Consider the following 16,460-nt stretch of genomic DNA (forward strand, 5'->3'; position numbering starts at 1 on the left):
ATGATAACTACGGTCGAATCTACTAAGACACAGACACTGCATGCTCTTTGTTATTCATTTAAGTTGTGGTCCCACAGAAGGATATTCATTTAGGTGCCAAAAAAGAAGCTGCTATACTAAGTCTGTGAAGAAGATAGTCCAGAGTGACAAGTTGCTACCATGTGAGCATGCAGTAACCTTCATTCCTTCAGTCAGATCAAGTCTCCACTTGTCACATCCAGTTTCAAGACTATGAAGTGATGATGGCTAAAATACTCATGTTCAGGCTTCAGGACAGAATGTGTGACACCATGGTGCCAACAACCATTTTTATTTTTTTTTCGTTTTTTTATGTACTGTCTATCATCCGTCTTCTAGCTTTAGCTGTGTTGCTTTTAAGTTGGGCTGCTGCATAACTCAAATGGGTTCCCAGAAGAAGCTGGGAGGTGGTGCTGTGGTATTATCTGAACTGTGAACTCGGAGAATCTTTAACACCCCTATGCCATTGTGACTAAATATTGGAAATAAAAACAGGGTTAGAGACTCAAACACAAATGCATTAAGTGTTTTGTGATAATTTTTGTCATTAGAATATTGTCTAATAATCTGTTCTTCTATGTTGTACTGTTTGTTTTTGTTTTTTTAAAGGTGGAGCAGATCGTGGATAAGAGGCGGAATAAGAAGGGTAAGTGGGAGTATCTAATTAGGTGGAAAGGCTATGGAAGTAAAGAGGACACCTGGGAGCCAGAACACCATCTACTACACTGTGAAGAATTTATTGATCAGTTCAATAGCTCAAGACTGCACTCACACAAACGGCCCAAAGTTTCCAAAAACCGTGGAGAGCCCTTCATTCCTAGCCACCTTTCTGCAACAGATGACTCAAGAGCTAGATCTGAAGCTCGAAAAAAGAAAAGGACTAGTGGCTCAACTGTGGGGGTGAGAGTAGGGACTGTTCTAGGGATTGGAAGTGGAGGATCAGGAACCACTCAAAAGCAGAAAAAAGTGGGTGTAGGACCTGGAAAACATGCTTTAGGGGACAGAATGAGCAAAGCGATGACATTTAAAGCTCCTCCACCAGGCGGACCTCCGTTTGTCCCGTCATTGAGGGTTCCTCATAATGGACTACAGAACGGAGAGATGGACTCTCTCATGTACAGGACTGCAGCAAGGTCACAGCGACTGCCCTCAGACAGGGTGGATGGAGAACTAGGACATATGGAAGCCAGCGGACAGCAGTTTACTACTGAACTAGGTAAGTTGTTAAGAAAAAGCAGATAGTATGGTAAACTGAGATGAGGCGATGCTGGATTTTTGAGGCACATATTGTTATAGAAATATGATTGTTGTTCTTATGCATGCCCGCTCAAACCTGTGCTCCTAAATCTTGTTTTTAAAACTTAATATTGGTACAGTAAGTATTTCATATATATATATATATATATATATATATATATATATATATATATATATATATATATATATATATATATATATTATAGAAAAAAGGTTTTGCTCATAAATATAGATTTATTGCTGTGTGATTACATCTTTCAACAACTTAATGCATTCTCATGAACTTCGAATTAATCTATTAAAGATGCGTAGGAGTGGGTGCTGGTTCCTGTAAGCCACCATATTGCCCTGCCATCTGGAATACAGTGGCCAAGATGAACACTGCTGTTCTGCCTAATCACGTTTTATTCATGTGTCTAAAGACTGGCTGCATGCCTCTACGTTACATTTAATGTAAAGATCATATTTTACTCTTTAAAACAATTTATGAGTATTTAACATTTTTGCATCTTTCTCAGTCTGTAATTTTCCTCCTCCTCTTCATCTGTATCCTCCACCACTTCTCTCATTTCCACCCCATCCTATTCCTCTTTACATCAACTCTCATCTCCTGAACTGAAGTCAGGGTTGTAACACACAAAAAATGTGCATAAACATTTTTTTTTATTTATTCCCCAAATTGTCGCCATTAGTTTTTGTCAGCAGATTAGACTTGCTACTGTCCTGTGCACAGCTGACAACAAGCCAACCAAACAGCAACAACAGCTTGTTAACCTTATGCTAGATACTATGAGGCTTGAGTGTCCTAAAAATCACACTTTCTCCCTGATAAACAGTTTGATTACATTCTCGCATCATATCACAATTAATTCAGTTAGTTTCCCTGGCAAAAACAGCAGCCCTCACCAACAGAGGAGTTCAAGAGATCCTCAACACCTCACCTCAGTATCACTGTCATTGGATAGAAGTGAGAGTCACTGACTCGTTGACTCAGTTCACAAAGTTTTAAAACCTTCTCCAGAGTAAATAAACGTGGAGTTATTTGTCCTACAGTGTCCACTGTACCTGGATTTATGCACTTGAATTGGAAGTGGTAAGAAAACAGAATTCAGTTGACTGTAGTCTCAAATCTGCTGACATCTGGTGGTGAGATTTTACTTACTACCTCTTTAAGGAAGTGTGGCGTACAATAATTCCACCAAAAGTAAATAAAGTTCAAATAAATAATTAAAAGCCCAGAATTACCAGGATAATCACACCCATGATAAGTGTACATAAATTTCTGACGACTGTAAATGTAAAATGAATCCAGATTTGACCATAGCTTTTTTGTATTATCCCAACACCATGTCCTGTAGTGGCTTGTATATAGATAAGGATGATTTATTATATTTTTCCACCTCACCCATAACACTTACTACACCATGACAATAACCAGTAACCTGTAGTAGAAGTAATAGTGGCAGTAGTAGAAGCTATTTATTTATATATTTTAATGTTACCACAGTACCTCAGTCGCTCTTGTATCATACAAATGGCCTCACATACCTACTGTGGTTCTTTCGTGCTGATAACACCTTTGAATTTCACTCCTGGGTCACAGTCCAGTGCCTCAACCACTATAGTTAATCATTAATTATGTTTTTAAAAAGTCATCTTGATCTGTTTTAGCAGAAAATGAGAGAAAAAAGCTGAATAACTAAGCATACTAGTACATAGTTGTAGGTTGAGTGTTTCCATTTTGCTTTTAGTTCAGAGGATGTTTTAAATTTTCTGATATAAAGATACTAGCTTTATGGCCACTTGCGTCATTTGCTTGTTTAACTGTGAGTATCTACTGGCTTTACAGTCATGAAACATGCTATGTAAGGCTTTATATTGTCTTTTCATTCAGTGGCACTATAGCAACATGAACAAGATGACTGTAAATAAATATGCCAAAAACATGTAAACCATATTTACCCCATATAGAACTGATCATCTGGTTTGATTTTGTTTAAATTACTTCATAAATAAAGACAATTACACAATTCTGAGGTCAAATGTAAACAATTTTCACTTTTCTTTTTAATCAGCTTAAGTCAAACTAAGCCCTCTTCTTGCTTTTTGTGGATACAATTTTTCTGATAAGCCTAAATTTCCAGTTGCAAACTGAATTTCTATTGCTTTTGGATATGATGACATCACTGTCATGGTATGATCCACAACATATCAATTCAATTTCTCAGTTGTTCATTAATTTCAAAGCATCCTAATTTAACAAGTGATTGTGATACTTTATAAAAGTCTGTTGTTTATTTATGAGGATGGTAGGGCTGCAGCACTAACCCATCCTAATGGCCATCACTCTGGGAGCTATTATAGTTACTAATCTCATAAGCCTCAAAAGACTGCCCTGCTCACCTCATCCAAAATCCTGTGCTCCACCCATTAACCCGTTGAAGTCAAACGGGTCCCTGTAAAGATGTCACTATTTTGCAGATCATTTCTGAAATTGTTAGTTCTAGACTGGATCAGTTCTTATGTGGGATCCAAACTATCCAAACAACTAATCACAGTCAAGTGTCCCTCCAGTTGCTTCACTCAAGCTGTATTATTTTATATCCATTGTTCACATCTTATGATATCTGTTTAGGTTCTCAGCCATCCACGTCATGGTAGTCTTGAGACCTTGTCTTTGAGTGTTGGACCTCTTTTTACCGAAAGAAATCCGGTTACCTTCTTTTCAAGTGCTCAACACTAGTGGATGATTGCAGAATTGGTTAGGAGAAAACTTTTTCAGTATCTAGCCAAGTCAAGACCAGGTACATAGACCTGCTCGAGAACCAGAGGAATTGGAACCAGAGGAATGTACTATAATGCAAGATTAATAGGTTAGAGCTCAGGTTAAAGTCAGTGTTCTGAAGTGTCTTTTTACCTGCCTTTTTACCTGCCTAGATCACTGTAATAACTTACAGATTCTCTGCCAGAGAAATATAATTTTTGCAAGTGGTAATGCTGTACTTTACTAAAACCACTGAATAAAGCGCAAACTGTCCATCATATTGTTACAGGAATACCTGTGTATTGATTTGCTGATGCATAAAATGTATAAATGTTACCAGTAGATTAAAGTATCGCTTGCACTGCTGGAATTGCAGCGATTAGAACACAGAACTCTCATGAAGAGTACCTATTCAAGCAGTAAAATTAATTTCACTTTTTTATCTGCCAACAAATTAAAGTGATTCCCATTTTCCTTTATTAGATATTAGACAGGAGATGTGAATGTTTAAATGTTTCAGTTTAAAGTTTCGGAGCTCTAATGTGCAGCTGTCACCTTAGAACAGCGGCACTCTGCAATAAAAATAATTAACTTGAACGAAAATGTAGTGTTAACCTCTTTATTTGTGTAAGTGTTGCATTTCACTGTTCTGTTTTGGGGTTTGTTTGTTTTTTTATGTTCTTGTGAAGATATGACCTGAGTCACACCGTGCCACTTGGTGAAGAGTGCTGTAAAAATAAAATAGGGGAGACATGATGGAATTAATGAGCTGATATCCAGCCTCCCCTAGCACTGTCCTCTGAACCCACTGCTCCACCCCTCCCTTGCAGCTGAGCCTGCCACTGTTCTTTATAGAGTTTTAATTACCATTTTATCACCATCCTTATCATCTGTCTGTGACTGGAGTAGGTGGCACTCATAGGGATCACTTTTGTGGGAAAGAAGTCATATGACCTGTGAAATGCCCTTTTTTTTTTTAGCTTTGAAGTGAACATGCATAAAGCATAAGGCAGGAAGCTGGCCTTAGTGGAGAAAGCTGACAACCACCAATGTAATATCTGTTATTTCTAACTGGGGTTTTAAGTCAGGCCAGCTAATGCAAAGAAAGCCTGGCTGTGTAAGTGTGCAGTAAACCCCTCAGGCCACTAGTGTTTATTGATAATATTACCTCTGATGGAAGTAGTCACATAATGCATGGGGCTGTACTCTGCTTGAATTCAGCCATATGCTGCAAAACTCTTTGGCCCTTCACAGTGCAAATGGATAATGAAGCATACTACCAAAGCAACCCAGGAGTTTCTCAAGGTAAAGAAAATGGATAGTCTTCAGTGGCCAAGTTAGTCACCTGATCTCAGTGTAGTAGAGCAGCCTTTCTGTTACTGAAGGCAAAATTGAATACAGAAATACAAATAAACAAGCAGAAACTGAAGACAGCTGCAGTAGCCTGGAAGAGCATCTCAAGAGAGGAAACACAGCATTTCATGAACTACAGGAGTTCTAGCCTTATGGCAGTCATTAACTGCAAGATTTTACATACAAGTAAAAATATAAGTAAAATATTTTAAAAAGTCATAATATTTAAAATGATGTTAGCTTGTTGAATTACTTCCAAGTCTCTGAAAATGAAGACATAAGTATCAAAATGGTTGTAAGCACTTAACAATGTATGTAATAATTTAGTTTTGAATAATAGATGAAAGCCTGCGCTTCAATCACAGCTTTTTTGTTCATTTAAGTTCTGCTGTGGTGGTGCACAAAGTCAAAATCACAAAAAAAAAGTCATTGTCCAAACATTAATGGACCCAATTAAGGTGGTGACACAATTTCAGAATTGGCACCCAAAAAAACCCCCACAGTACCTACAAATTAGTTTTGTTTTCAAGCTTGCTGTAAAAAATAAATCAAATTAGCTTTTTAAATGAAGTCACTATTAGTCAAGTTTCAGATTGTGTTAATTAAAGAAAACAAATTCCCAATGTATGATGATTATTTAAAAGTGCATTCTTATATTTTCAGGCAAGAAATACTTTACTTTTATCTTCAGTCAACATGAACTTTATTGTTTAAGGACCAGAGTTTTGTCTCCATATTTTCATCAGTCATAAATTTGGCTGGAAAAGCATCACACCATTTGCTCTAGTAAAAAGACTCTTGTGTACCTGAGTAATTTCTGATTTATTCTGGTTATTTTTTACCACAGCATCACTAGATGTTCTTAGATGAGGAACATGTGCTTTGTCTGACTCATTTTTCTTTCTGCCTTTAATCATTTATCTTGTAAAAGTCTACAGCTGAGAATGTGGTACTCGACCCTCTTGGACATTTCTTTTTCTTTCTCAGTGCAGATGAATCAGTGATTTCTGTGCATTAGATATTACACTGCTCCTGTACGTTAATGCTCCTTTGTGTGACAAGACCTGAAAATTACACTGATTGCTTTTAAAATGTGAACATGAGATTGCATGTAAATATAACTGTGGGCAATTTCCAAGGTTGAAATGTTAATGCAATCAAGTTGAAATTCACTGAATCACACCAAGAGAGTTGTGATATTGTGCAGAGAGAATACCCTTAGATGACACATGTATATGTAAAAGTAGGTGTAATTGTCCACATCGCATAATAACACTGGGAACGACTAAGAAATTCAAATTTAATTAAAATCATTGCTAGTATAAAATTATTCAGGCTAAAAAAACCCAAAACAAAACGCATTACTGAAAAAATAATCATTTTTTTGAGTTCAGATAATGTAGTATTTTCTAGACTTCTGTATATGGACTATGTATCTTTTTTTCTTTTCCTTCAGCTTTCAGCTCCAAGTATTAATAAATAATATTATAGTATAAAGAAATGTAGTAAAACTAAAAGGATGAATTTTTTTATTAGGAACTTGTAGGCTTGATAGGCTAAACACAACATTTATTTGATAGTTGGAGTAACTTTGCAGGCTTTGTTTAACACTGTGACATGAAAAAGACTCAGGCCACACTGTGGCAGCAAAGATAATTTGCTGTAAGGAAGGGTTGGGTGTTCTCCAGATTTCAAATACACTGATCGGGCACAACATTGTGGCTGCTGACAGGTGAAGTGAATAACACTCATTATCTCTTCATCATGGTAGCTGTTAGTGGGTGAGATATATCAGGGAGCTAGTGAATATTTTCTCCTCAAAGTTGATGTGTTCGAAACAAGAAAAATGGGCAAGTGTAAGCATTTGTGCGAGCCCGAGAAGGGCCAAATTGTGATTGTTAGACTAACTGGGTCAGAGATTCTCTAAAACTGGGGTTATGGGGTTTTCCCAGTCTGCAGTGGTCAAAATGCAAGAAAAGTGATCCAAGAACGAAACTGTGGTGAACCAATGATAGGGTCATGGGTGGCCAAGGCTCACTCACACATGGGGAGCAAAGGCTGGCACATGTGATCCAATCCAAAAGATGAACTACTGTATCTTAATGCTTGCTCAATCATCCAGGTAAGGAAATCCCAAAAAGTTGATTATATTCATCTGAATGTAACGTTTTCAGTGGAAGAAACATTTCGTCACTCATCCAAGTCACTTCTTCAGTCTCAGCGGACGCTTTTAAAAGGTCCGCAGTCTAACCAAACTAATATTTATCGAATAATTTCTCTGTGCGAAGTGCAAATCAAAGTCCCTTTTTTTTAATGCTCTTTCTTAAAAAATATATTTCACCCTTAAACTTGGATTTGGAAGCACTTTGTAATTGCAATAGCAATAATTGCAATAGCCAACTGTAATAGATTTTTTCTTTTCTTTCAGTTGCTGTCAATTATTTTAAAACGTTCTAGAAGACAGACTGACCTGTTCTGTCACTTCTTGTATGAATCAGGCTCACCTTTAGCCAATGGGAAGATGCACCTACACAGCTCAGTGAAGCGGAAGCTGGCTGAGGAGAAAGGCTACGTTTTTGACAAGCGTCTCAGGTACAACGTGCGACAGAACGAGAGCAATTGTCGATTTCGAGACATTGTGGTCAGGAAGGAAGAGGGCTTCACGCATGTCCTGCTCTCCAGCCAAACAACAGATAACAATGGTCTGACGCCAGAGGTGAGAACAAAAAAAACACACGAGTGCTGTGCCCATGTTACATTTTTCATTTGATTAGTGCATGTCGGTTTATTTATATTTACATAATTTATATTTTGTGCTTCGCTGACACGTATTAATTGGTGTTGATTGTATCCTAGTTGCCATGGAGTTCTGTTTGGGGGAAAAAAAAGAAACCATGAAAGTTTGCCCAGTAACTGTTGTAGAGATGCCCTGGAGCTATGCAGTAGTTCCCTAACTGCTCAAGGGGAGTTTTTCAGGAGACGGTTTTAGAAAACTGTGGTTTTATTTGACAGCTGCCAGGTGTGAAAATGCTAGCTGCATAAATCTAACACAGGGCACTGCTGAAAAGGGGGCACAGTTTCCTCAAAGCTGCCTCCTAACAAACAAGGCTTCAACAAGTTTAGCAATTAGGGGTACATATAATGCAGTGTTTTGCCATCTGTTGTTACTGCAGCAAAATGCCAGTTGAACTAGTGAGGAAATTATGCTGCAAGATCATTGAGGAAGTCTTTATGTAATTATTCTTAGAGAGAGAACTGGATACCCTAGAGATAATCGCCAATGATTTCTTCATAGCTGTTTGCTATTTAGGAATATCACTCCCATTGCTTCTACAGGCTATGGTCTCCAGGAGGCATGGGCATCATTAACATAAACATTATTCATAGTATGTAAATGGGACAACTGGAATATTGTTTTGAGAATATAGTTTGGCTGTCATTAATTTCCCGACTTCTAAAATAGGAGTACCCTTAACTAGTTAATGAGAAATATAAACCAATGTTTGTTCTTTTTTATTTGCAGTGCATTCTCAAAAAATATATTATTTAAAATGTAAATTTGTGAGTACAAAAAGAAACTTTTAAAATGAATTCTGCCTTTTCAGTCTCTCCATTACTTGATAAGATTAAGGCATAAAATGACAAAAAGTTTTTGGTTGATTTCTTAATAGATTATTCAGGGCCTTACTGTTTTGAGAAACACTTCTGATTATGTGTAATGATATACCAGCTGAGTCTTCTCTACAGGCGTTTAGGGGGCATAATCTGTACCAAGCTGTGTCCTCCCACTTTTGATGAGTTTTCTTACGCTCTTGTCAGTAATTTGGTGATCACCTGCTAACTCCATGTCAGTCAAACTACCTTAAAAAAATCATAATCTAGCAGTGAAACAAACTGTAGATGTTGAACTTTATAGCCATAGTAACAGACGGTGTCTAAATCTGTAATTTAAATCGCTGATCAGAACCTGTAACCTATATTTGTATATTCAGGTTTTTTTGTGCATAAAGGTTTTATTTATTGTTTTTCTTAATGACCCTATGAAGTGAGAACAGAAATATTTGAACTCGGTGTAGAATTTGCTTCAAGTTGCATCTATTTGTGGTCGTTCTTTTTGCTTAATCAGACATGGTTATTATCAGTATATCCAGGTGTAGTGCTTCAGTGGATTAAAGTGTTAGGTTACCCTAGTTGCACACTTTCCACAGCCCATGTGTATGTCCACATGGGTAGAAGTGACTTGAGGGTGAATCAAAGGATGATTAAGGGTAAATGCAAGGCTGTCCGATTTACTGAGAGAGCACAGATTTGTCAGCACATGCCACACTACTGGGGTAACAACTTTGCATTTGCCCTCCAAGTAGACTCTAAATAGACTGGAAGACGGTATTAGTCCAAACATAGCTGACTTTGTGTGCATCAACAAGGCAGATACAACATAGACTCATTCGTCTAAAATATATCACTATAGTTTTACTCAGGCTTTGCTCAACGGAGGCATAAAACTCAAACTTAAAAAACTGGGTGAAGAGCTTGAGAAAGGCTGGAGCATGTGCATCTGCAGTACTTGATGTCATTTAATGGCTCTCTTCTATGCAGCTTTGTGAACTGTGATGATTCACTCGTTGATCTGGCTGCCTGCAGGATTCTTCCAGCCCATGATTGGTTGCTCACTTCCACACTCCAATCAACAACAAGCTGGTCTATTTAAATTTCCTATGAGTGATTTCAGTAACTTGCTCTCCCCAGATGCATACCAGCAGCTGAATTTTGATTTGTTTCAGTTTTAATTTAAAGGATTTAATGGAGATACTATTTAAACTGTTTAGTAATTCAAGCAATTTCCATACCATTTGACTGTTTATAGAGTAGGTGTATACTTTTGCTTGAAGCTGAAATATAATTATTATCCCGGATGACCCCCCCAAATTAAGTTCCTCAAAAGCCTAAGGGATGAGGGGAGTAACAACAGGGGAAAAGAAACTGAGAAAAGAAAAAGAGTAGCCCATGAAAATGTGGTTTTCATTTAAAAGAATAGAGCTGAAAGAGAGAGCTACACAGGTATACACACCAAACAAACGACAACCACAAACTAAAATACACTGAAAAGAGATTGTTAACAAACAAGTTAATAGAGAAAAAAATTGCTTTCGACAGACATTAGGTACTCAGTAAAAGCTCCAAAGAACCACTAATCTGACAGTCAAATCTCCGGCCAAAGACACTACTACAACTCACCACTCTCAGGGCTGGCCCACACACTGAGACCAAACCGCTTAACACCAGCGTTTACAGTGTTGAGTGGCTAATTGCTGAGTTCCTCCAAGGGAAATGGATGACAGCTGAGTTCAGGGAGAAACAGGACACATCCACATGCACGCAAACCCCAATATGTACTAATATACCCACTGACATTAAAAAAAAAAAAAAAAATCAGGGTTATTAATGTGGGCAACACAGATGTGTAATTAGCAGTGCTGCCATACAGGAAGAAGGTCCTGGGTTCAAATCCAGATTCGGGTCTTTCTGTCTTGTATTAGCATGTCCAAAAACATGTGTGGGTTAGGTTAACTGGCCATTCTAAATTAGCCATAGTATGAATGAACAGAATAGTGACTAGTGTCCAGGTTGTGACCGTTTCTTGCTCCATGACAGCTGCAGTGGCCTCCAGCTCCTCCTACCATACCTGACCCTGATCTGTATCTGCATCTCTGTTTTGTATTAATAACACGTTAGTACGCTAAAAACATTCAGCTGTTCTTTTTTTGTGCATCATTTGCACAGTTGTGGATAAACACTTTTTCTCTACCTCCTGTCATTTATATTTTGAGAGTAATTCATTCTGGTCTGTAACCATACAGAAAAACATTTATTTATTTTAAATTTCATCTGTGTAAAATTGAACCTCGTTAATAAATGAATGAGGTTCAATCTGTCAATGTTAACAGGTCTTTTTTTTAGAGGTCTATTAAAATATTATGGCATTAGCCACAAATTACATGCAAGCCAAAATCATCTGCCTTCGGCTCATAACCCTAGCAAACAGGATTTTCATCTTCTCAGATTGTAGGATGTGTCTCACATCTTCCACAGAGGGTGGTTCTGGCTTTGATACAGCATCATAAGCACGGCAGTCTGTACTTCACAAGCACCGAAGTGGCCTAAACTATGTGTGCACATGTGTGTGTACTTTCATCTGTGACACTAAGCTCGTAAGCTGTGGGCTCATCAAACAGCTCAGATAGCTCCTTATATGTCTCTCAGTCTTTGAAGCCACAGGAACAAGAGAGTCTACGGATGTGCTTACTGAGAAAATCTTGAAAAATATCCCAGTTCCTTTTTCTTCTAAACACTCAGTGCTGGCTGTAAGTGAGAAAGTCCCCCTATCTATTAACTGGTACACTTTCTATCACCTTTCTGGCCTAAAGTATTGTAGCTTTCTATTATAATCCCATTGTTTTTCAACCAACTGGGTTTTCTTTCCCCATTTCATCAATAAATAAAAGAGAAGTAAGAAATTAAAAAGTGAGAAATATCCTTAACATTTTCTTTGAAATGGCTAGTTCTTGCATCCACAAGAAAAACAAATTTCTGTTCTGATAAATTTAAAATATTCTTACAGAAAAAAGTGCTGATGCTGATCAGTTTTCTATGTTATTTGCCCTTTTCTAGTTTTATTATACATTAACATATAACAAGCTGTTCAAGAAACATGTAGCAGCCGAACAACTTTTTTTGGACCTCCTCAACAGTTCTTCAAATATTGAGGAACACCTTCTCAAATTAAAACCAAGACTCAGCACTTTAACACAACATTTTCTTCGAAACTAAATGTCCTGAAGATTAAAGCACAGAGCATCTCATTAATTGTCTCAATGATAAACATGCCTAAATGCAGACTGCAGCAGATTTATCTACTAACGTCTTCAAGTTCTCCGACTCCTCATGAATGTCACTTTGATCGCCCTCCTCTTTCTCTGTTTGATCGAGTGGAACTAGCATCTGTTCATTTCTCCTTCATGTATCTGAGCAAGTGTTTCATTCACCTCCTAAAATAATGACATTTGTAATTTCTCACTTTCTGTCATGCTCGTTTACACACACACACACACACACACACACACACACACACACACACACACACACACACACACACACACACACAAATGGTTTCCATCATTGTAGAGGATATTACATTGACTTGCATTAATTTCCTGGAGACTTATCCTTACCTTAATCAAAACGTGCTTGCCTAACCCTTACATTCACTATTAAATTTCATTATGAGAACATGCTTTTTGTGCCCAACCACGTCACTGTGTAAACGGACTTGTGTCCCCACAACATGAGTAATTCAAATACGGAGACAACACAGCACACACGGTTAAAACTGGGGTCAGATTATGTGCTTGGTGAGACATAGAGAATTAAGTTCACTTTTGAGGTTGAATGGTTAATATGGGTCAGGAGTGATAATCTGATTAAAATGCAACAACACAGTGTGCAGACTGACTGCAGAAAGTGACATGGTGGTGTGGGTGTGGGGCTGGGGTTTGTCGGGTTGACTGTCTGACAATGTCGGCAAACTCTCTTGTTTATCAGATGAGACAAAGGCCAAACTCTTAATACTGAATTTTGCATATATTGTTTTAACTGGCAGCATGAAACGTGTCTCTTTACAGACTACTAAAATGTACTGGGCCCAGTTGTTGACATACCATACTGCAAGGAGGTTATATTCAAGTAAAGTCTGACCAATGTTTTCTTAAAATACTCTTTTTTTTTTTTAATTCTTATTATAACATTTAGAAGTTTACAGACACAGCTTTTCTTCCTTTGTAACGCATGCAGCCATAAGGAGTGGGAATTGTTAACATACAGTTAAACCAGTTGTTGCTGATGGGCAGGGTGTCAAGGAAACAAGCTGCATAGTGCTAGTTGTCACATTAACATCTTACCCACAACAACCCCTGCTCACAGAGTAACATCAAGTAACTAGAAACCATTTCACCGCTAAGCTGACCTTCTACACAGAAACTAAGCTTATTGGAGCAAAAGTCTAAAAGCTTGTTTTGATTTATTTTTTGCCCTTTAAATTTAAGTAGAGAATGTAAATTGTATAGTATTTATGCAATATATATATATATATATATATATGTGTGTATATATATATATATATATATATATATATATATATATATATATAGCATTAGCATGTTTAAACTGAATATCTCAAGCTTGTTCCTTCAAAGTGAAATTTTGTTAGATGCTGTGATGTGCTACACAGTTTTCAGTCTCTGTTAACTGCAAGGATACAGAAGGAAGTCTTGTAGTCCCAGTGCTGGTCTTTTTTTCTTTTCTCTGCTCTGGGCATTGCAATAAAAAATAATGATGTACCTAGTGGATCTTCAGTTTTACTCTGAGGATTCAGAACCTATATTTAAGCTATTTCCTTCCCAACCAGTCCTCTTTTGTTGGTTAAGAATGTAATACACATTTGTTCTTCTTTCTCTTCAGATCATGAAGGAAGTTTGTCGAGCTTTGGGTAATGCCGCTGCGGATGACAGTAAATTACTACTGCTCAGTTCAGTGGGGACTGTTTTCTGCAGTGGCCTGGAGCCATCGTATCTGATAGGGCGTCTGTCCACTGACCGCAGAAAAGAGAGCAGCCGCATCGCAGATGCTGTACGGTAAGAAGAAATCACTCCACTACAGGCAGCAACTCTTTTGTGTGTTACCATTAGTCTTGATAGAGTCACTGCTGATCATTCTGTGACCCCTTTAGGGACTTTGTGTTGGCATTCATCCACTTCAAGAAACCCATTGTGGTGGCAATAAACGGCCCTGCTCTGGGCTTGGGAGCATCCATCCTGCCACTGTGCGATGTGGTGTGGGCCAGTGAAAGGGCCTGGTTCCAAACTCCATGTGCAGCCCTGCACCTCACTCCTTCTGGATGCTCCTCTTACACCTTCCCTCAAATACTGGGCGTCGCTCTTGTGGGTCCCATCAAAATCTATTTTTTAGCAAAATTCCACGTAATGTTATGTGGTTCCACCGATAGCATTTTTTCTCCTTCATTCCAGGCCAATGAGATGCTCTTCTGTGGAAGAAAACTCACAGCACAAGAAGCATGCAGTCGAGGGCTCGTGTCGCAGGTCTTCTGGCCAACCACATTCAACCAAGAGGTGATGCTGCGTGTGAAGGAAATGGCATCTTGTAGCGCAGTGGTAAGTCTTGTTGATCTACACAATGCAGAAGGCAAAGGTGTCTCTTAAGGATGGAGATGAAATAGCTCTTTCCCCTTTTTCTGTGTGTTTTAAAGGTCTTAGAAGAGTCTAAATGCCTGGTGAGGAGCATCCTCATGTCCGTCCTGGAGGAAGTGAATGAGAAGGAATGTCAGATGTTGAAGCAGCTATGGTGCTCAACTAAAGGACTAGAGGCACTCTTCAGTTACCTGCAGAACAAGACAAGTGAAAAGTAACCATCCCACCACAGAAATTATAGATGATCAGTGTGGGTATGAAGCTACCTAAAAAAACAAAAAAGGGGGATCAGGTTGGCAGTGCTGTGGTGTCAAACTCATTATGGGCCTTTTATTTCCATCTATCAGCAGGAGAATTCTTTCTGATTTCTTTCTGTGTATATCTGTTAAAAATTAAATTCAGTCATGATCACTTTTCTAAAAGAGGTTTTTGTTTTGTCCCTAAGTTTTCCCAGATTTCCACGCTCTGTGTTAATGAGGCAAAGGGCCAAATATGCATTGCGTAAGCGCAGGGAGGTACAGAGTGCATCTGTACATATGTGAGACTTATTCAACAAGATGGATGAAATAATAAATGTATTTCTGACTGCACATGACAAAGTGATGATAATATATAGAAGAATAATATATATTTATTACAAGCGTGTAAAAGAGTTGCTTTGTGTACATAGGATGCATTTTTCCAGGATTTTTCTTTTAGTTTCTTACTGTTTTGAATTGAAGTGTAAACCAAAGTTTGCATGAGGACACAGTTGCTTGCTCCTTATCATGCACATTCTCTCCTATTTGTATTGACTGTGTGTAGTCATGAAGTAGTGTGGAATTCTTTTTCCTCATAATTATATTTTCTTACATAAACATCTTTATTAAAAAGAGCATTTCTGTTTGCTTACATTATTAAAATAACCTGGTAGATGAAATTAAATTCTTCCATTTAAATAAAATAAAAAGTATTTCAGGTGGGGGGTTTTTTGTTTTGTTTTTTAAATAAAGCTATTTAGTCGTTTCCCTCTTTAACATTATAGGCAAGAATACTGTCTTTAATTTTTACAAATAATCACACGAAGGCCAGGATTTCTCTTCTCTTGCTGGAATAATGCACCGATAATTTTTACTAATCTGTGAATGCTAGCACTAAATAGAAATGCTGAAAGTAACTGACTGCAATTCTCACAGGGGAAAATTGGTGATGAATCCGATCAAACTGTGCGCTACATATAGGAGCCTTTATTGAGTAATTGTCATTATATAAAATGTATGAACATTCTTTTAAAAAAACAACAACAAAAAACCCCAGATGATGTGTTTTTTTTCCTTAGCTGTGCGTTTTTAGAGCACAGAAGAGATGAAAATATCTGGATTCTCAAGCATCTTCAGCTGTCGTTGAACAATAATGTCGAAATTGAACATTTTTGTTGCTGGAATCCACTTCCTGTCCTAACCTGCATGTGATCATTCAAAGTTTCAAGAAGTTTTATATTCTGTATGATATTTAGGGATCTATTTTGTTTTACCAAAATGTAAATGTGTCTAGCTCTGTGTACATTTTTTTAAAAGGTGTCCATTTTGCAGTTAAATATGATAATATATATATATATATATATATATATATATATATATATATATATATATATATATATATATATATATATATATATATATATAATAATGTAGACTGTTTTCTGTAACTAATTGCATGTAATATACTGTAAATGTGCTGCTTGTCTGAATTCCTTGTATTTCAGGGTATGTTTTGTACCACCATTATAAGTACTGTTAGAAATGTTGCGTTTTATTTTTGTATTT

The 16,460-nt window shown here is 37.4% G+C and overlaps 1 protein-coding gene across 1 annotated transcript in view; it reads left to right on the forward strand.

Annotated features, from left to right (window-relative positions):
* The window catches only part of LOC147338901 (chromodomain Y-like protein 2), a 46,421-nt gene extending 30,190 nt beyond the window's left edge, over positions 1 to 16,231 (forward strand). Inside the window, exons 2-7 of the mRNA XM_086286039.1 lie at positions 628 to 1,234; positions 7,891 to 8,108; positions 13,910 to 14,082; positions 14,178 to 14,388; positions 14,476 to 14,619; positions 14,715 to 16,231. Coding sequence (XP_086142165.1) covers positions 628 to 1,234; positions 7,891 to 8,108; positions 13,910 to 14,082; positions 14,178 to 14,388; positions 14,476 to 14,619; positions 14,715 to 14,873 — 1,512 coding nt within the window. The 3' untranslated portion in view covers positions 14,874 to 16,231. The remainder of the gene's footprint in view (positions 1 to 627; positions 1,235 to 7,890; positions 8,109 to 13,909; positions 14,083 to 14,177; positions 14,389 to 14,475; positions 14,620 to 14,714) is intronic.
* The last annotated feature ends 229 nt before the right edge of the window (positions 16,232 to 16,460 follow it).

Source organism: Aulonocara sp. 'chitande type north' Nkhata Bay, linkage group LG1 (assembly GCF_057382095.1).
Source record: "Aulonocara sp. 'chitande type north' Nkhata Bay isolate Kocher_YH1m ecotype deep benthic linkage group LG1, A_spYH_male_GT1.1, whole genome shotgun sequence".
NCBI lineage: Eukaryota > Metazoa > Chordata > Actinopteri > Cichliformes > Cichlidae > Aulonocara > Aulonocara sp. 'chitande type north' Nkhata Bay.